This window comes from Typopeltis vanoorti, chromosome 6 (genome assembly GCF_054136105.1).
Source record: "Typopeltis vanoorti isolate ZY-2024b chromosome 6, IOZ_Tvanoo_1.0, whole genome shotgun sequence".
Classification (NCBI taxonomy): Eukaryota; Metazoa; Arthropoda; class Arachnida; order Uropygi; family Thelyphonidae; genus Typopeltis; species Typopeltis vanoorti.
The window spans coordinates 75,181,953-75,203,295 of NC_143554.1; the positions used below are offsets into that span (position 1 = coordinate 75,181,953).

A 21,343-nucleotide genomic window follows, 5' to 3' on the forward strand; every position below is an offset into this window, starting at 1 on the left:
CACAGCTCTCTCAGATCCATAATTTTATTTAAAATTAGTTTGAATGCTGTCTTATGTACAACTTGTTTAGTGCTTTGACTAGTTTCTCTCATTCCAAATAACTTTATTCAGTTGACTCCCTACCATATCAGTTTTGTTAATTGTTCTGTCTCTTTCCATATTTAATATGCCATTTTCACAAAAAAATTGTGCCTTAACAGCTGAAATGATTTATAACATTTTCTTAGTCTGATTTTCATGTCACATTTATTGCATCAGTTATTCAATTTAGCTAGGTAATCTTGTATACTTGTACTGAATTTATTTAGAAGTATAACATCATTTGCATATAATAAAGAGCCAAGTTGAATATCTCCAGTTTTGATGTCGTGCCTGATGCCACTTTCCTTAATAATGTGATCCATATACATAATGGAGATAATATGCACTCTTGTCTAGCAACTGACTTGACATCAAACTACCTGTACCTCCATTTTTGAGCTACAAAGTTTAAATTCAGATCCTATTTCTATTATCTGACTTTCTCATCTTCTTTTTCTTCTTCTTTTTACCCTCTTTTACCTTGCGGTGTCAAGGGTTTATTAATCATCAGACTTTCTTCTCTTAGAAAAAAAGAATGGTGTGGACTCCCCACCTAGTAGTAAATTTCATGTTGTACCTGTTTAGTTTAAGCAAATACAGAATATAGTTCATTTGGTTAAGTCCCAGGTTGCCAGCTAATTTGTATTCATTTGTTTGCTGTCCAGTTGGATACCTGCTGATAGGACACACACACCACTTGAAGGTAAGGATCAGATATTAGGTCAGAAGCCCCAGTTTGTTCTCCACATTTTTTTTATGAACTATGTGGAGTTCTCCTAGTCAGTTAGCTATTTTTACTATTAAGTGTGCCCCTACTCATCTTGTATTGTATTTACCATCTTTCATGCTGCATCTATTCTATAACATGGATGGAAGCCTGTATCATCCCATTCCAAAAAGAAACTGGAGATAAATCAGATCTCCTACCCATCAGCAATGCTGTTTTGGATGCAAGTCAAGGAAAGGTTTGGTGAAACTTGTATGGTTGCTTTTGACATTTGATTGCATCTGGCATAGAGGTGTACTAATCAAACCTGTGTCATTTTGGTTTCCTGTGGTGGTACCCAAGGACTGTACTTTTTCCCACACTTTTTTTTCCTATACTCAAATGATTTCTCACTAACCATAAATTCTATACATAGTTAAGTTCTGCTGATGATAGTCCACTCTGTTCTCTTTTTCATTTGACAAACCTTGTGCTCGAACATTCCATTCTTCAATTTTTTATTTAACTAACTTATGTTAAAAATTGATCTCCGTGCTGTTCTCTGAGTGTAGCTACAGTGTACAAAGTGATATATGATTTCTTTTATGATATTGGTGGTCTTGTTTATTAATATCCAGACATGACCATCTTTCTCTTCTTGTTGACTCACACCTCTAGCCTTTCCTGGCCCGTACCCATCTGTCTACTTTATACATTTTCCAAAAAACTTGATGTTCTTTGCTAGTATCCAAATGCATAATGTCATCCAGAAGAGGATGAATGAGAGGAATGGTTAATAGATGACCTCACAGACTTGCTCTAATCATCTCAGGAATTTTCTAGTTTTCATTGGCATCATTCTGACCAACCTCTCCACTGTCATTCTTTCACTCCTTTAATTTTATATTATTATGTTATATTAGCTTTTCTTGGGTAGGATTCACATTAAATACAATAGATAAAAATTAAGCATAAGCAGCTACTGGCGAATACTGTCTGACCACAGAAACAAGAGCCATAGTTGGCAGACTGCCAAGACAAGTCATTTCACGTTAAAGGGGAGAAAGAAATGAGGCGATGTACAAATTGGTCACCAACACGCGAAATCACGTGCTTTATACATAAATTTTCCAACTGTTATACAAGCAAAATAGTTACCACTTTAAAAACTACAATGATCATAAAAGAGAAGTTAATTTCCGACATGCGAAACAACTCATCCCACAATACGAATTGATTACCTTATTATAGGAATGGATTCTCCTTCTTTTGACATGTGCAGAAGTATCGAAGGGTCTCGCATCTGTGTGTGTACAGTATCTACTCTTCATTCTTTGCATCCCCCCCCCCCTCTCCTCGCCACCACCAAGCTTTCTAAGAAACACTTTATATTAATGTTATTTGCTACTCTACATTCACATGAGTACACAACAGCTGGGCAATGGCCAAGTGGGCAATGAAATAAAAGATCAAATATGCAATTCTATTCTGTTGATCAGGTAAATTTAAATAATATTTTTTTGAGAAATGAGTTAAAAGAACGTTATAAACATAAAATTTTGATTGAAAAATCTCACTTATAATTAAGTTTATTTTTATTGTGTACAATTAAGAATTGTATAGAAGTTATATTGAAATTTCCCATACAAAAAATGAGTCAACTAGTTAATAAATATTTATATTATATTTTCGTTTATATCATATATCAAAATTTGTAGGATTTATTGTGTAGAATGGAGCTAGCTGAGTAATTAGATAAGTACCAGATCAACATAATAGAGGTGACTGAAACAAAAAAGACAAAAACTGGTGAGATCTTTCTGAGCAATAAATACAAAATGTTATATTTAGGCAATGACAATCAAGGAAAAGAAGGAGGAGCCATAGTATTCAACACAAAATACGAGGCTAATCTTCTTGAATGGCAGGCAGTCTTCTCAAGTAGAGTGATGTGGGCAAATATCAGATGGGGAACTGGACAATGAGACTTATTTGTGCCTATGGTCCCACAGAAGGTTCTATTAAGGTAGAAGTGGAGGAATTTTTTGAGGCTTTAGAAAAAGCAACTGACACAATGAAAAAGGAAAAGTTGGTCCTTGTTGGGGATCTAAATAGCAGAGTAGGAAATGATTGTGAGACATACAAAAATATTTTGGGAACATTTGGAGAAAAGAGCAAAGCTAAAAATAATGGCAAATACCTGTTGGATTTCTGCTCAGGACATGGACTGGTTATTACTAACACCATCTTCCAACATAAACATGTGCACAAATTCACATGAAGAGAAGAGGCAAGGAATAAGAAAACTCTTATTGACTATGTTATTGCTGATAGGGATGTTTTCTCCCTGGTGCAGACACCAGAGTATACAGACGATTTGAAATTGGAAGCGATCACTATTTAGTCTTGAGCAGGATAAAATTGAATTTCATATTGAAAAGAATGACACGTAAGAAACTTTTAAAGCAAATAAATGTTGAGCAGCTCTCAGATGTGAACTGTAGACTAAAATACACAAAGATTATTGAAGGAAAATGAAAGAGTTTGAGAACAGGAACCAAACCTTGGAGATTCAGTTCCAAGCCTTAAAGAAAAAAACCCTGATTGATTCAGCTAGAGAGGCATGTGGTGAAGTTGTGTGCAAGGATAGAAAAATTAGAACTCCATGATGGACACAGGAAATTAAGAGTCAGTGAAGGAAAAGATGAAAGCATATCAAAAGTTACTGCAAATAAGTCAGCTCGTGCTCTTAGAGAATACAGAGACAAATGCAAGAATGCTAAACACTGTGTAAAACTAGCTAAACAAAAGTCATTGGAGGAATTTGGCAAGAAATAGAAAATAAATATCAAGAAGGTGGCAAAATATTCTGGAGGTTGTTTGAAGAAGCTTAGGAATGCAGGAAAGAGTGCTGTAAAAGGAGTTAGAGATGATGAAGGTGACATGAAAATGGGAGAAAAAGATATCCTTGAAGTATGGAGAGTAATTACTTTGAAAAACTGCTAAATGAAACAAGCAGTGATGACAGCACAGTGGTAAAAAAACACCTGATGATGGGAGTAGAGCTCTCATAGTACCCATATATAAAAAGGGAAATAAAACTGAATGTGAGAATTACAGAGGTATTTCCCTACAGAGTGTTCCTGGCAAGATCTATGCAAGTATACTTGAGAAACGGTTGAGAAGAATTGTGGAAGAAAAGCTGGGTGAATTCAGGCCAAATAGAGGCTGTCAGGATTAGATCTTCACTTTACGACAAATAGTCGAGAAAGCATCGGAATATAACAAAGATCTGTACTTAAGTTTTGTCGATTTGGAAAAAGCATATGACAAGGTGCCAAGAGAGAAGCTATTCAATACGTCACAGTTATATGGTGGCAGCGGGGCATTATATCTAGCAACACTTAGTGTTTATTTGATTTGTAAGTCTGCAGTTAGAATTGAAGTAAGTACAGGAAGATGGTTTAATGATAAATCTGCTGTGAGACAAGGATGTACATTATCCCCTCTGTTATCCATTATCTATATGGATAACATTATGAAGTAAATTGGTATTATACATGATATCAAAATTGGAGACGTTAATGTCAGCTCTTTGCTTTATGCAGATGATGTTATACTTCTAAATAAATCTGCTACAAGTCTGCAAGATTCTCTGACTAAATTGAATAACTGTTGTAATAGATACGGTATAACTGTTGTAATAGATACGGTATGAAGGTCAGAAATAAAAAGACAAAGACAATGAAAATAGGCAGAATCATTGAAAATGTCAACTATTTGTGAATGGAGAACCTGTGGAACAAGTAAAACATTTCAGCTACTTTGGCATGATTTTTAGTGAAGATTGTAAATTAAATATAGAAATGGAAACAGAATCAGCAAAGCTGGTATGGTGGGAAGTCAACTGAATAAATTCATATGGAATAAGAGAGAAATTAGTTGGAATAGTAAATTAGCTGTATACAAGACAGTGTTCAAACCACTTTTAACTTATGGATCTGAGAGCTGGGTCAGAAGTAAAACACTTGACCAAAGACTAGAGACCGCAGATATGAGTGTCCTGAGAAAGATTAGAGGCGTGAACAGATGGCATCAATGGCAATATCATATTAAAAACGAGGATATTAGGAAAGAACTTGACGTTGTCAGCATCCTGGAATGCGTTAGCAGAGCTAATCTCAAGTGGTATGGTCATTTAAACAGAATGGGCAAAGAAAGATTAGCCAAACAAGTTTTCTCTGCCAGGTTGGCAGGAAAACGACCAAGATATAGGTGGATTGATACAGTACAAAGTGCTTAACGATAGAAATATAAGATCTGATAATGTTGGAGTCTTGACACGTAACAGACTGATTTGGAGGAAAATTGTAGATAGGAAGTTAGTAATGATGTAATTTTTTTCAAGTAGTACTATCATATCATGTACACCCGTTGAGGGTAGATGGCAGGAATTTGATGATGATGAAATTTAAATTGTAGGACGATTTAAGAAAGAGATGGTTAAAAAGAGTGGTCTGAAAATTATTTAAAAATGAAAAGGTATAATTGCACAATATTAAAATAAAGAAAAAATAGTTTTTTAATTCATTTATTAATATTATTTTGTAATTAACAAATATAATTTGTAGTAACCTAACTTAAGTACAATAAAAATAAACTTAATTATAAGCGAGATTTTTCAAATTTTATGTTTATACTTTCTTTTAACTCATTTTTACCTGGTAATAGATCAACTGAATAGAATTGCATATTTGATCTTTTATTCCGTTGCCCACTTGGCCATCACCTAGTTGACCGTGACCCATTCACATTTCCTTCATGGAGAAATTTGAAAGAGACTGAATATCTAATTACATTTAACTTCAGAAAAAAATATGTTTTAGAAAATTTATTTATATTCATTGTAAATGTGTGTCCATTACTTGCCAAAAAAAAAAGGCAAAAACATTTTTTTTAACCTATTCAGATTATGATTTACAGCATGAAAGTTAAAAAAATTTTGTAACATTTTATCCTATCCAGTAGATTTAAAAAAAAAAAATCAGATTACTTAATAGGGATTATCAATCACTCTGAAAACTAGACTTCTTGTTTTGGAGTATTGTAATACTGTACCCTACAGTTAAAGATATAACTAAAGAATGAGCAAAAATAATGTGCCATTATTTTTATAGGAGTCATGATGGCTGTTGAAAAGGTAGTCGACCACCTTAAGAAATTGTCAAAGCCTGTTACAACACCAGAAGAAATATCACAGGTAGGATATTGAAAGTTTATTTTTAACTTGGTCAGAGTATACTAAATTTAGTTTAATCCTTTATCCAAGTGTGTGCAAACAAAGTTTGCGCCTGAAAGTATCTTCAGGTTTCGACCTTTATTGAGGTCTCAGGTCTACCTACTCATTGATGAGACCTCAATAAAGGTCGAATCCGGCCTGGGTAGTGACTTTCCCCCATATTATATAGCATCATACATCTCCTAGGAGATGTTTTATATTATGGGAAATACTAAGGATAGAGATCAGAACTTTACCCACCTTTGCTATGAGTTGCCCTAGTATTGAACCATGTGTTTAGCTTATGCTAGGATTCACCAAAACTTTTTATAGTTTGCTATATATATATATATATATATATATATATTCGGCATGAAACTCTTTGATTTCTATCTTTGAGTTTCTTATTCGGCTTTGAAATAATGTGGGATTTAATATCCCCTTAATTTAAATAATTTATGTAATGTTATTTATTTATTATCTTGTCTCATTTTCCTTTTAAAATGGTCAAGTAACTTGCTGGAAACATGGAATTAATTGACTTATTGTTTAATTATCTGTATCGTCTGCTGTATTATTTGTATATTCTCTGGTTTTTGTATTTTGAGGGTGAAAAATTAGAATTTCATGGGAGTAAAATACTGCTACCTTCATAGATCCTGGTTAACTTGCCTTCAGTTGAATACTCCTAGAAAGGTCTTGTGTCCTAAATCATATGGACCCTAGATCTTTCCAAACAGAGGGTATTGTCATTCCTTGCTGACAAAACTGATTTTACTTTCTTTTAATGTTAAGTGATGCAAGTAATTGTGCATATATTAGTTACAGATGATCAGCTAGCATATGACAATAAGTGAGATTTGAAGTTTGGGGGGGCTAGGGAAAATGCCAAGATCACTGTCCACCTCTGGTGCCAGCAAAAGTTATGAGCAGCGGCAGTTTCACTTTACAGCTTGTGTGTGTGTTTTAATGAACTATTATTTGAAATTCAAGTTGCATATTAGCTTAGTTACTGGAGATTATTTGAAGATTTTCCCTATGTAATCCCATTAAAATTTTAAAATGGTGGTGAGGTGGCAGCAGTTTCAGGCTAGCTTGGTTAAGTTCAGTAACACTTCTAACTGTATTCACTAAAGAACATCAGCACTTAACATAAGTTCTAAAAAGTTTTGTTTCACAAGTTAACATTGAAAATAGGACTATTTTACAGTATGATTTAAAATATAATTTGTAAGGCCTTCACAATTATATCATGTAAGTATTCTTATTATAAGAAATAGTATATAAGTTGCAGGTTAAATTCCTTTATGATAATAGCATTAGTGTTGAAATTTAGCTGTGGCATTTTTAGCTCATCTTTTAGTGCAAGTTCATCTCGCTTGCAATAAGCCTTCAAATTAAAACAATAGAAAAATGGCTAAAACTGAATTCTGAATTCATTAAATTACATAATGCCTTCAGTGATGTGAGAAAATATTTATATCTACTCGCTTTTGTGTAAGCTCTTGGTTCTCTAAAGGGTGTGCCATGGTTGTACAAAGAGACTGACACTTCTGTGCCTCATTCCTGTGGTTGGATTGTTTTCAGCCCTGTACAGAATGTATTACCAAAGTAATTATTATTGGTGTGAAAATATTATCTCTGCTACATTTTGTTTAACCGTTAGTTCTCTAAAGAGTGGTGTGCCATGACTGTACAAACAGAACAAGACCAGTACCATAACTGACTCATCAAAAATCTCTATTTTCCTTTACTGCTTATACCAAGCCTAGAACCAAGCAAGAAAACTATCAGCATATTCCAAATTGATTTCAAAAGGAATAAAAGCAGGAAACCTACATCCTGTCCAATTGGCAAGTCATTTTAGTCCCTTGGCTAAACTGTTGGCTGTTTCCTGAGACCAATTTCTTGGTTTCTTATTTCTCAAATTCTTGCACAATTGGGCTTGTAACTACCACCTCCCCCCCCCCCCCTCGTCCATTCCAACCAGTTTGTCAATTCCTGTTTAACTTCACTAGAAAGAAACCAGGAAAAAAAACTGTCCAAATTTGATACCAAAAAAAGTCTCCTGTTCTGTAAGTTTGTGCTACAGAGTTGCGAAGAAATTATATATTTTTTAATCCTTTATCCAAGTGTAAGTAAACAGTTTGCATGTGAAGTATCTTCATGACTAGGCTACTGGTATATAGAGGCTGTTGACTTCATCAATTTGCCTCAGTATCCCATAATGTAAATTATATTTCCTTATGTATATTGTTTTTTTTTTTATATGTATATTGCTATGCATTATGGTAGGGTCACTGTCTGGACTGGTTTTGATCTTTGATGACTCATCAGTGGGTTCCAGACTCAGAAAGGTACCAGTGTTGAATTGTACATGTCCATAAAGTAGTATGCTTTGCATTGTGGGATACTGAGATCATTTATTGAAATTGTACTGAAACAGCTAAAATGTATAACTTATACTATACATTTATTACTGAAAATATGTTTCTTCCCGAGTTTTCTTTTTATTTTGTTGATATTCGTTCTGTTTATGTAACAGCAGTTAATTAATTTAGTTACTTCTGTATGCTTATTGCACATTTAAAAGAGTAATGGCAATTGTAATTTAAAGAATCATCATCACTCTGGAATGTTGGGTTTTTATTTACAGAAGATAGAAAGTAGTACAAAATTCTCCCACCAGGGGACATTTGGCACTATAAATGCATGGTTTAGGATTAATTAAACAGTAATGGCTAGACAAGCACAACAAATCAATTTTTGTATTTCTTTAACTTAGAGATGTGGTTCAATATATCCTCCTTTCAGATGTTCTGAGCACTGCATTCTGTGAGTGACATTTCCTACATCAGAATGAATGCAACAGATCTTCATTGATTTGTCTCAAATGCTGCATTATTCTGTCTTTCAAGGTTGCTAAATTCTATGAGGGAGGATGTAAAGGAGTTAGAAGAGACAAAACTGAAGAGTAAGAAGGTGAAGATTGTAAGTCTCCTACCATGCTACGAGAGAGGCAAACTGAGAAGGAAGACGTTGATAGCCAGTGAGTCTATACATAGATTGTGCAGAAGGAATGATGTAGGATTTGTAGATTTATGGTCTTTGTTTGATGGAAAGAATTATTACAATGCTGATGGACTGCACCTAAATGATTTTGGTGTGGTGTCGAGAGAGAGAGCTTTTTTTCACAGAGCATGCTGAGTGCAAATTCATAGAAGCTTTAGCAATTAGGGTGGAAGCAAGTGATATTGTGTGAAGGCAACCATGAAGGGAATGAATATGAGAATGACCAAGTGAAAAATCTGGTCTCTCAAGCAAAAATATTGAATATGGTAGACAATTCAGAAAGTAAAGGTGGGTGGGGGGACTAAAGGGATGTTGCAGTTTCTATATACTAATGCCAGAAGTATAAGGAAGAAGAGGGAGAAGGTTTTGGCATTGGCTAGTGCAATCTTCCCAAAAGTTGTAGTGTTGTGTCCCAATTTACGATTATTAGGCTTTCAACTATCCTTACATGTGAAACTACTTGTCTTTTTCCAAATCTTATTTATATACGAGATCACCCAAATACAAATATTCAAGCTTCTTCTCCCCTTAGTGTCCCTAAATATTTATTTTAGACTGCGCCTTTCAGGACATTTAGTTTAAGATATAAAATTCAAAAACAAGGAGCAAAACATGTCTGAGTGTGAAACTAATACGCAGTCGTGACCTTTATCTCATAACTTAACAAAATCCCTCCCCCCCCCACGTGATTAGGTTCGTACGTTGTTACAAGTGGTGCATTGAGCGGCAATCTCAGACAACTGTATTTTCAATGAACAGAGTTTATCGAACTCTTAAACATGGTACAATTCATTCTTTATCAAATAAAACTCAATTCAATACTAAGAATATATAATAGAAATTTTCACTAGCTAAACACAAGTATTAGGTTAAGATGCTACATGAGAATTGTGATCATATCGCATAGATTCTATACATGCAAAGAAGTATAATCCTGGAACTAGTTGATCCTTTGTCTAACCCCTTACTGGTCTGATCACGCTATAATTTTGTATTTTCTAGGACATGTATAATCAGTTACTCTATTTTTCTGACTAAGACAATATTGATTAAAATTATCCTTTCGCTGAGCTAATACACACTTTTGACCTTTAAAACTCTCTTAATTAAAATACAATGTACATGTATAAATCTCTAGGCACATGAATACGTATTGTATTAATTAATAGTAACAAGCTCATTTTTATTCTAGTTTGACATGTACTAAAGTCCTAGTATAATTCTCATTAATCCTTTCAACTGTTCAGTAATTGAACAATGACTACAGTTACATATGATTTGAATTGACACGAGATTTTACAGTACCTTTTGACTTGGGTCTTCTATACTGGTCTTTACCTTTTTTCGATATTTACCTTCCTAGGACGACCTCTTCTATAACTTATCACTCCTAAGTTCTTTTGGCACTAAGATGGGCTTTCACAATCTTTACCTTACATTCTTCAATCAAGGACATACATAGGATCATCTATTCTATGGCTGTGAAATTCACCATGTGGGCACTGACTTCTTTATAGAATTTTCTTTCTCTCGTTACGATCACTGGACGACGAAACACACTGACGTTATCTTCTCTCTTTTTAACTAAATGGCGTCCCTCATTTCTTACAATAGGAACACGGAATCGAAATCCCACAGACTTTTCCTTATTGTGTCGGACGGAGAAAACTCTTAACCCATCACTCAGGAAAACAGCATGAGACCTATACGAAGACTTGTGAAGAAAACTGAGGAAAAAAGCCTCTTCTGTTGGGGGGGGAGGGTTCCTAACCCTTTTATACGATGACCCCCTACCGGCACCTTCTTCAATTTCTTTTCTTCCCACCTTACTGGAGCCGATTTCAAGTGGCGTTTTTCTGCCAAAACAGTCCGTGTGCATGCGACTGACACGTGACGAAGTCTCTATTCGGGAATTATGACTTTGAGCTTTGGTTTTTGTTTAAGCTAACCTCTATGTCATCTATACTAAATTAAACCCCTTTCCAAAATTTTCTAAGAATTAACTCGAATCTTTAATCCCTTATTTCAAGTGTAAAAACTAGCCTCTCACATACAAATCCTATGGCTAATCTTCTTGCTTTACTTAACCTTATTTTATCATATCACAACTGTAATAAAATGCCCTCCTTTTTTAACAAACAATTTCAGCTATATTTTTCACTTGGATGCAAGCATGTTTTTCTTTCTTTTTATTTTTTTTGTATTCGTTACTTTCAAAGGCGCTTAACGATAGCTGCTTAGGAATAAGCTTGCTTACTTATCTATACAGGGTTTTTTATTTCTTCTCTTGTTACATCATGATAACTGAACTTTTCATATTCTTAAGTTATCAGGGTGTAACAATAGGTATTAGTGAGACTTTGCTAACTGTAGATAATGTAGTTACAGGGATGTGAATGGTTTAGTATCAGGGAAGATAGGATTGGGGAGGGGTACTACTGATGATAGCAGATGAATTGCAGCCAAAGAGAATGACATAGGTGGGAAGGTGGTTGTTCATTTGAAGCAGTTTGGTGTGAGATTGAAACCAGTAACAAAATATACAGTTGGTTGCTGCTATAGGCTAGGGAGTTCCACAGATGATCTGGAAGACATGCATCACCAAATTATTACAATGAGTACAGGTCAAGTGATTATTATGGGGGGGGGAGGCTTAAACTATTGAGATATAGACTGAAGGGGGAGAGAGATCACATGGCAGAAAGGAAATAGAATTTATACACCTACTAAGAGATAATTGCTTAAGGCAGCATGTGATGGGAGAGTACTGGACCTGGTCATGGAATCAGAAGAGCCATCTGTGACCACATTGCCTCTGATTGGTGAAAGTGACTATGCAGTCTTGATTTGGGAGATTGTAAAACACAAGGAATATTCTGTCAAGAAAGGGGTATATGTGAAACTACAAGGCAGGTGATTATGACAAGCTTAGGAAGAATCATAAATCTGTGCCATGGCATGAAACACTGCAGGGTAAGGATGTTAGTAGTGCATGGAATATATGGTTAAGGTTCATCTAAAGGAAGCAATATTAAATTGTATATGTAGGGTAAGGAGGTTTATCAGAGAGGAGTTAGATAGTAATATCATTAAGCATGAGCTGAAGAAGAAAATGCTGTGGAAGGTGTATAAAGAGAAAGGTGACTAGCAAACTCATAAACAGTAGAAGACTCATGCAAGAAAGGTGACCAGCATGGCAGTAAAGGCAAAATCGGAATATGAGAAGAATCTAGCCAAGCAGGTCAAAGGAAATCCCAGAGAGGTCTTTCGTTATGTGGCAAGTAAGAGGAAGAATGATTACGGAAGATTAACCTTAATTAGTGAAGATTGTCATGAGGAGACAGAAGTGAATAAAATAGTTGAGTTACTGAATGACCACTTTGCAAGCATATATCATCCTAATGAGGTTACTGCTTTAACCTATGTTACAGACACTAACGTGGGAACACAGGCGGATGAATTGGCTCTTAGGATATTGCAGAATCTCAATGTGAATACAGCAGTGGGATTAGATGGTATATCAGCTAGGGTTTTGCGAGAATGTGCAAGGAAACTGGCAATGCCTTTGACTAGGCTCTTTAAGTTTCAGCTCTGGTATAGTTCCAAGGGAGTGGAAAGAGGGCAAAACAATTGCCTTGCATAATGAATGGATTACAGTAGCAAATTATAGACCAATCAGTATCTCAGGCGTGGGTGGTAAAAGTATTGAGAACATTGGTAAAAAAAAAGAATTCAAGAATGGGTAGATAAAACAATGAGGCTCAACATGGCTTTGTGAAGGATCAGTAATTTACTGACTTTGTATAATAGAGTAACAGCTGAGTTGGATAAAGGAAATGGCTACACGATAATTTTGCAAAGGCATTAGACCATGAAGCACTGTTATGCAAATTAGAACAAATGGGAATGGATATGAGACTGGTTTAGTGGATAAGAGGGCAGCTGTTGGACAGATATCAGAAAGTGGTATGTGGAAGGGTAGAATTGAGGCAAAAAAAACAGGTGACTAGGAGTGTGCTGCAAGGTTAAGTGCTGAGACCATTTCTGTTTAATTTGTACATAAATGATTTAGAAAATAATCTGAATGGAAATATTCAGTTGTTTGGTGATGATGTGAAATTAGGTAGAGTAATAATTAAACAAGGTGATGTGGAGAGCCTGCACATGATTTAAATAGGGTGTCATTATGGACAAAAAATAATGGGTGTCAGTTTAATGTGGAGAAATGTAAAGTTATGAATTTTGGTATAAATGGATTACAAGCCATGTATCACATTGATAGCACTGTGTCTCAGGACATAGATGAAGCTAGAGATTTAGGAGTGGAGGTAGACAGAAAGTTAAACTTTAGGGGGACATGCTAAGGTAGCCCATAAGATTACTTGGCTATTGGAGATAAGAAGTTGTTATTCCTCTTTATAAGACCTTGATACACTCGCATCTGGATTACTGTGCTTGAGTCTGGTTTCTTGGGGATGGGGGAAGCAGTGGAGAGGATTCAGAGGCAAGTGACCAAGACGTTAAGTGGCCTGTGGAATGTTCTCTATGAGATTGAGGATGTGTGGATTGCAAAAGTTGGTTGATAGGAGAAAAACAGGGGATATGATGGAAACATTTAAGTTGCTTAAAGGATTTTATAGGATTGATGCAGCAAAACTGTTTCAGCACCTGGCTAGAGAGACCAGAACAAGAGGTCATCCCTGGAAATTGAAGAAATTTGTTGTTAGTATGGGTGTGAGGACTGGATTTTTTGCTTGGAGAGTTGTGAATGAGTGGATGGGTTGCCATGGTCAGTTGCGAGTACTTTGTCTGTTAATGGATTTCAATGGGTCTTACGTGATGAGACTTCGGACTCCATGGAGGTGCCCATATAATAATAATACATCAGGAACATGTCATTCATACATCACGCGTTTCAGATGGTCTCATAACCAAAAGTCACAGGGATTGGAATCAGGTGAACGAGGTGGCCTTGCTGTGGGAAATGCACGACTAATTACTCTGTTTTGTGAAGTGGTTTCTTAACATTCGCTGGCAATTCAGTGTGAGATGGTGCTCCATTCTGCATGAATGTGGTTGTGTATCATCTGGATACCTAACAGCAGAGACGGTACAAGTCACTGTTCCTGTTGGGCGAAGTTCTTCAAAAAAAGTATGGATCAATAATAAACAATGCAGTGAAACCACACTACATTGTGACTTTCAATGAGTGTAAAGAGGGTTTGATGGAACACATGAGGATTATTCATATCCCAAATGTGGCAGTTGTATGAGTTAACACTACCATTCAGATAAGTGTGCCTCATCACTGACAAGATCTTCCATGACCATGATGCATTATCCACTGCCATTCAAGCTAAGAATGTCAGGACAAACTTCCGTCAAGTTTTCGCATAACCGTGAAGCAAAGCTTGAGTGTGAAAGAACCAAGAATTTTCAGAGTTGAGTATGGTATGTCCATTTGCCTTGATATTGCCTTCACACTGCTGGACCCATTGTATGTTCATTCTGTGTTCCATGATGCCACAAATGATTCTTAGAGCAATGATTCCACGAATCATTTTTCTAAGATTTGTTATTGTCATTGAACCTTTTCTCCTATCTTCCAAATGCCAGAATTCTTGAAGTGCAGCATTAGTATTACCTTGTCGATAGTAAAGCTTGACTAACAACACATGTTCCAGTAAGGTGAGATCAGTAAAACTTCATTTTTATCAAAATGATGCAAATCTGTTTGTCTTCCTTATATCCACCAGCTTGTCAGTTAGTGGATATAAGGATTATGCAAATATCAAGTAGTTCTAACATTACCTGTCTGTTGGTGGCAGAATTTTGTACTGGTTTTTATATTCTCAAAATAAAAACTCCACGTTCCAGAGAGTACTTACACCAAGTACAAAGCTCTGGACTCCTATTTAATTATGGCAACCCTGTACATAAAGCAGCTTCCTATATATCATTCAATTAAAAATACATTGCTATATGTATCATTCTGTGTATGGTTCTATTTACAACAGAGTTGTTTTGAACACGTTTTCCCATTTAAATTATATCATTTTTCAAGATCGCTGAATCTTATTATTCTTATTAAGATTCTTATTATGTTCCCATTTCTCAACTGTCTCTCATGATGAAAAAAATCTAGTCTTGCATCCATCTCAGCTGTTCTTCTTTTACATTTTAGATTTCTGATGACCTTTTCTGCCTCTAGTATTGAAAGGTACTTCTGATTCTATTTTTCTTTCTGCATAGTCTGTTATTACAGTTCTATTGTTGATTATCTCATTTCATAATATTTCAAAGCAATTTCCTCAGACATCCAGAATATCTTTCAGTTTTTATTTTGATTCCGTTTGCAGTAACCATTGCTCTCATTGCTAAAACCTTATTAGCCACCAAAATGTTTTGCCACCATTGTGATACTCATATTTCCAAAATCTTCTCATGACTTGTTTAACTACTTATATAACTTTTCTGTATAAGAATGCATGCAGACTTGTTATCCTAGAACATTTTAAATATAATTGTTTTTCATCAACTGCTTAGCTTCCTGTGTTCTTAATTTTCTTTCTTTGCAGTAAATTTCACCACACAATTTTCTACCTGAGTCAGGTGATATTTCTTTATTTTGCCACACAGTCTTTTAGTTCTTCTTTTCAAAATACCTTTACTTCCCCCCATAATATTTGTATATTTAGCTTGTAGCTTACATGTGAGAGTTTCTGATTTTCTTTAAAAAAAAATTCTTTTCAATCAGATATTCTTTTTCTAGCAGAATGTTGGTTTCTTGTCGATTTCTATTTCACATATTCCTAACATATATATACAATTCTTGGACCAGTATGAAATCATCACTTGAGATATTTATTTTTCTTTATTTGTGGAATGGTTAGAGAAGGAAGGTGACAGTTGACATTTTGTGACAAGTAAGGGATTCAAAAGTCAAAAATGACATTGGTTAGCCATAATTAATTTCAGTATTATATTTAATTGTACACTGTCTCTCTCTGTGTGTGTCACCCATCATGCTATTCGATTCTAGTTGCTGGCTGGAGGGAAGTTTTCTAGGTCTCTTTTTTTAGCTATATCACTTTGCTAGCATAACTGTTTATACTAGCAAAGATCGGAGGTTAGAGCTTTCTGAAGAAGAGAAATTTTGCCCAGAAATATGGATATTGTCAAAAGTAAGACTAGGAAAAAAATGTTCTTTTATGCTAAAAATACAACAGGGTTGAGTTTTACAAGGATTGGAATGAATGATAAAAAAAAATCCTTTTGGGTGTGTCTGTAATGCTAAGCATTATGGGATGGGCCACTACCCTGACTGGTTTTGATCTTTATTGAGGTCTCATCAGAGAAGCCAGTCCCAGAAATGATACCAAGGTTGAATTAATGCAGAAGTCGTACATTTTTCATACACACCCAAAAAGTTTAGTTGTGAAAATACTTCACATGCAGACTTTGTTTGCTTGAACTTGGATAAAGGATAAACAAGAATATAATTTCTTGGCATCCTTATAGCCAAGTGGAAAAAACTTTTGAAAAAAATGAAATACGTGAGATTATCAGAAATCTCATTGAAGATGGTTTAGTTATTAGATTTTTGCAGATGTTGATGTTCTGAAAGTTTTCGATTCTATATATACATTCAATGTATAGAATTTAATGCATGTGTAGAAGAAATAGGATAAGTAAAAGAATTGGAGTCTTGTGGAACTCCATTAGTTGCAAATGCAGATAATGTTATTTTCAGATTAATTCTTAAGAATATTCAATTTATCTTTATATAGTCAAAATTAATATCAGTTTATTTCTTTCCAATGATTTAGCTTTAGATATTTTCAGTATTTCTCTCAAATGACTTAAAGGTTTATTATTATTTAGGTTGCCACTATATCAGCTAATGGGGATAGCAGAGTTGGACAGCTGATTTCTGATGCAATGAAAAAAGTTGGAAGAGATGGAGTTATCACAGTAAAGGTAAAATGCTAATTATCTTAATGTTTATGCAGAAGTGCAAATCTGTCAGATATCCAGTTAGCAACATTTTTATTGAAATCCTGTAGAAAGGTGCGAGATGTGGTTTCCAACTTATCACTTAAATCTTTTGGGGGAGTGGGCAATTCAGTTTACAAAACTGCAGAATGTGTAAATGAAAAGTGTTTTTATTCTATTTTATTATCCTTTATTTTATCTTTAATATCCCATTGTTACTATGCACCATTGTAAATGAAAGATGTTTTTATTATCCTGTCATTACTGCGCCATTGTAATATCTTAGGGTTTTTCTATATTTTACTTTATCTTATATCTTTATTTATTTATATCTCTCTTATTTATTTCTATATCTCTCTTCTATATTATATATCTTATCATCAATACCCACTTCTTTAACTTATGTCTCTTTCCCTTATACAACTCTATTAACTTTAATCTTATATCCTCCTGTTCCTTATTTTTACCTCCAGTATTCCTATTTTTATTATACCAAGGATTTCTAGATATTTATTTGAATTAGTGACTGCGCCTCAGGAAATCCTTTTATGGCATTAAATGTTACTACTTTCGGTAGATATCATTCCTTACTCTTATATACAGTCGTGGCTATCCCTTTATCTAATTTTCGTATTAATTATCTATCTTCCCCGCTCACAAGCTCAGTCGTTTTTTTTAGAACAGTGCATCAAAGAATTAAAATATCAGGCAACACTCTATTAATATTTAAACAACAAAGATTTAATTCACATAAGACAAATTTTACATTGCATTTTCAATAATAAAAAGAAACATCACAATTCAAATCTGCATAAATAGACTATTTAAGTTCCTGCATTTTCTCACACAAATCATATCACATATTTTACTAATTTTCTTAATACAACATAAATCATTTATACTGAGCAATGATACTTATTACTTAAATGCTAGCTCTTACTCATCGAACACATAAACAATATCTTTTACACGCAATTGCTCCTTCCCTTCTATGCTGGGAATATTCTATAGGCAAGTTTTACCAATTCAGCAAACAGTTGCACTATGACTTAATTCCAACTACAAATTCCTGACACTTAATTACTTTATAATCTTTAACTGTTAGATTTGCCTATTTAGATCAGCCTCTACTTAGTCCATTAATAAGTGTTCTCTTAAAAGCTCAAGGAAATTTAACAAACGGGTCAACTCACTTTATAGCTGCTACCCTCTGTGTACTTGGCTTCGAATTGGACTTCCGTTCCGTGTCAAGTTTTTCAATCCCTCTTTACGCCGGTGATGGGACGCTGTACTGCTGCACTTCAGGCGAAGATTATCGGCTTGTGGAATGCTTGCATGCGCGTTGGATTAACGGAGCAATTTCTTCCCTCTGACAACAGCTTTGCCTGGTGGATCGGCTCCTCGTCATCTTTCTTTCAGATCACTCGCATGATTTCTCCCGACGTCTTCTGGATCACTGACGAAAATTTCTCGAATTGATAATGCGATCTTTTCGCCTGCGCCTTTTATTCACTTCCGAATCCTTGTGCGAAGATATGTGAACCCCGAAAATTTCGGCAAAATCTCTTGATCCTTTTCTTTGACTGACCCTTCCTTTTGTTTTTCTCCTACACTCCCTAAATCCTATTCATTTGAAGCTTTTGTCGGTCCACCTAGCACTGACCCTGAACTATCCATGTAGAACACGCACAAAGTTTGACGTCTTTACAAAAATCTAAAAATATACTGCTTTACTATTGGCAAGTATTGTCTTAATACTACACCTTGTAGAATATTTCCTTATTTGGCATAGAGCACATACAAATTCCCATTGGGATTATTTACATATAACATACAACTATTTACAAGTTACAGGTCTTACTGGGCTCGACCTTGGTAAACTTTATGTGAAAATATTTGGACTTTTAGAGCCACATAAATATTTTTACAAAGGCCCACCCCTTCATGAAAAAATTTTAAACCATGAAAATGGATGAAAATTTTTTTATGCTGTGTTTCTGTGTCGTAAGTCATAAATTCTCTGGATCGGACTACACTCAGATTTGTCATTTATCTTACAGGAGGGAACGCCATCAGCCTGTCCTGTGGGCTCCTCTTTTCGCAACTGATGCTGTGACGTCCTGTTTTCCTTCAAGTATCCTTTTCTTTCCTGATGACCTTGTTCTTTTTCCAGATCTGCTATTGTCAGGGCAGTGGCTTCGGCTTTTGCATATCTCGGTAATGTTTATTTCTGTTACACCTCTTATTTTTTTCACCGTGGCCTTCGTATCTTCCTTTTTATCTGCCGCCACCTTGATACTCAAGACGTGTAATATCTCACCCCTCTTGACTTGTTCAGTATCTCTCATAGCTGGGGTTTCAGACAAATCGTTCACATTATCTATTTGACAAATTTTAATTTTTTTCAGCCCCCCCCCCCCTTTTTTTTTTTTTTTTTTTTTTTTTTCTTGCTGGGAATGGTCATTTTCTGTGTTGACCTCATCATTAATTTTGCTAGTGCAACGCTTTTGACTACTCCTCATCCGGGCACCCTGATTGGATCCCGATATAGAGATCTCCCCTTTTGAGAAATTACATGTGAACTTGTGTTTCTCTAGGAAATCAATCCCAAGTACTACCTTTGCAGTGGTATGAGAGGATTCCAGGAGAATCAATAACTCTGGAGAAACATTCATTTTAAAGTCTGGCATCCACATGTTTACTTTTAGTGTCTTTGATGCATAGACAGTGGGGTCTGTTATTCCTTTTACATGACAGGTGGTTTAAGTTTAGTGATGCCTTCGGATACTCGGGATTGCAACTTCCTGAATAGAGATCTGGTTATCACTGAAACTTGTGAACCAGTGTCCAGCAAAACTCTGCATTTTACCCCTCTTATTTTCCCCCTTACTACCATCATGGAATTTTCCTGCTGACTATTAGTTTTTCTTGGCCATCTCTTAGTTCTCCGTGTGGGATGATGGTGAGTCATTACCACATTGGCCTCAAATCTTCTATTTCTATCATAGTTCTCTCTGTTATAAAAGCAGTTTCTGGCAATGTGCCCAAATTTGTTGCACCTGTAGCACTGGGGTGGTTCTCTCCTATTTTCTTTTTCACTGCATGTTTGCTCAGAGCCTAAATTTCACAATGAAGGTTTTGCCTTGAGCTCCCCTAATTGATTGAGAATTGAATTAAGCTTCTCCTTCAAGGGTTGTTGCTGTAGCTTTTCTACCTCATTTTTAATGAAAGCTTGTAGTTCTTCCCTGTTAACAAGATCAGAGGCTGTCAGTCTGTTGTAGTCTACACTGTTTATTTCTTCGATCCTATCTCCCCCTCTTTCTACCTTCTGTTTATTCATTCCCTTTTCTTTTATGATTATCATTCTTCTCTTTTTTAGTCTCATTCTTGCGTTCAGATACCTCTGTAATGTTGCATATTTGACTGGTTCTAGATGCTGGATGTAGATCACCTAATCTTTCTTCCCTTTCCTTTAATGCCAGATAGCAGTCTTCTAAATTACTTATCCTTCCTCTTATATGCAGTTTCTTTATATTCCTCTCTCACTCCTAGTCTGAACTGGTTAAAAACCGCCCAATCTAAATGGTTCTTTTCCTCATCTGGCACACTCAAGCTATTTGCTGAGGTGAGCAACCTATTGTAATAGTCTGTGATAGACTCTTTATTTTCCTGCTTGCACTTTTGCAGCTTCCGCAGGTTCGGACCCACGCTTGTAGTCTTAGAAAACTGAGATATCAAGGTATTTTTGAACTGATAGTACTCAAAAGTGTCTCTCAGTATGGGAGAGGAGTACAAAAAGTTCTTCGCTTTGCCAATCAGTTTGTTTCTTAATATGACTAGAAGTTAAAAATCCGACCAGCTTCCAACGTTCCTTAGTTCTTCTACGAACCTAAAGAAAGATAAGACATTGTCGTTGTCTTCACCAGAGAATTGAGGGATTAAAAGGTGAGGATTCACCGTTCTGAAGAATTCTCTATCCCCCATTCTTTCAGTACTAGTAACTCCTGAATCAGTATTATTCACATTCATGGTTAAAAAGATTTTCTTTTACACTTTATAAATACACTCTCTCTACAATTTTAATTATACACTTTCTGTTTAATTTCCTGATTTTAATTTTTGAAACTGTTCCAATCCACTTGTATCTAATTTAATTACTGTAGTGGATTTTATCCTGTCGACGCTGCGCCATTGTAAATGTGATGGTGTGT

The 21,343-nt window shown here is 35.3% G+C and overlaps 1 protein-coding gene across 1 annotated transcript in view; it reads left to right on the top strand.

The window, feature by feature from the left end:
* The window catches only part of LOC150105586 (heat shock protein 60A-like), a 115,410-nt gene that overhangs the window by 26,208 nt on the left and 67,859 nt on the right, over nt 1-21,343 (top strand). The window contains exons 4-5 of the mRNA XM_090394930.1: nt 5,965-6,047; nt 17,022-17,117. Coding sequence (XP_090251056.1) covers nt 5,965-6,047; nt 17,022-17,117 — 179 coding nt within the window. The remainder of the gene's footprint in view (nt 1-5,964; nt 6,048-17,021; nt 17,118-21,343) is intronic.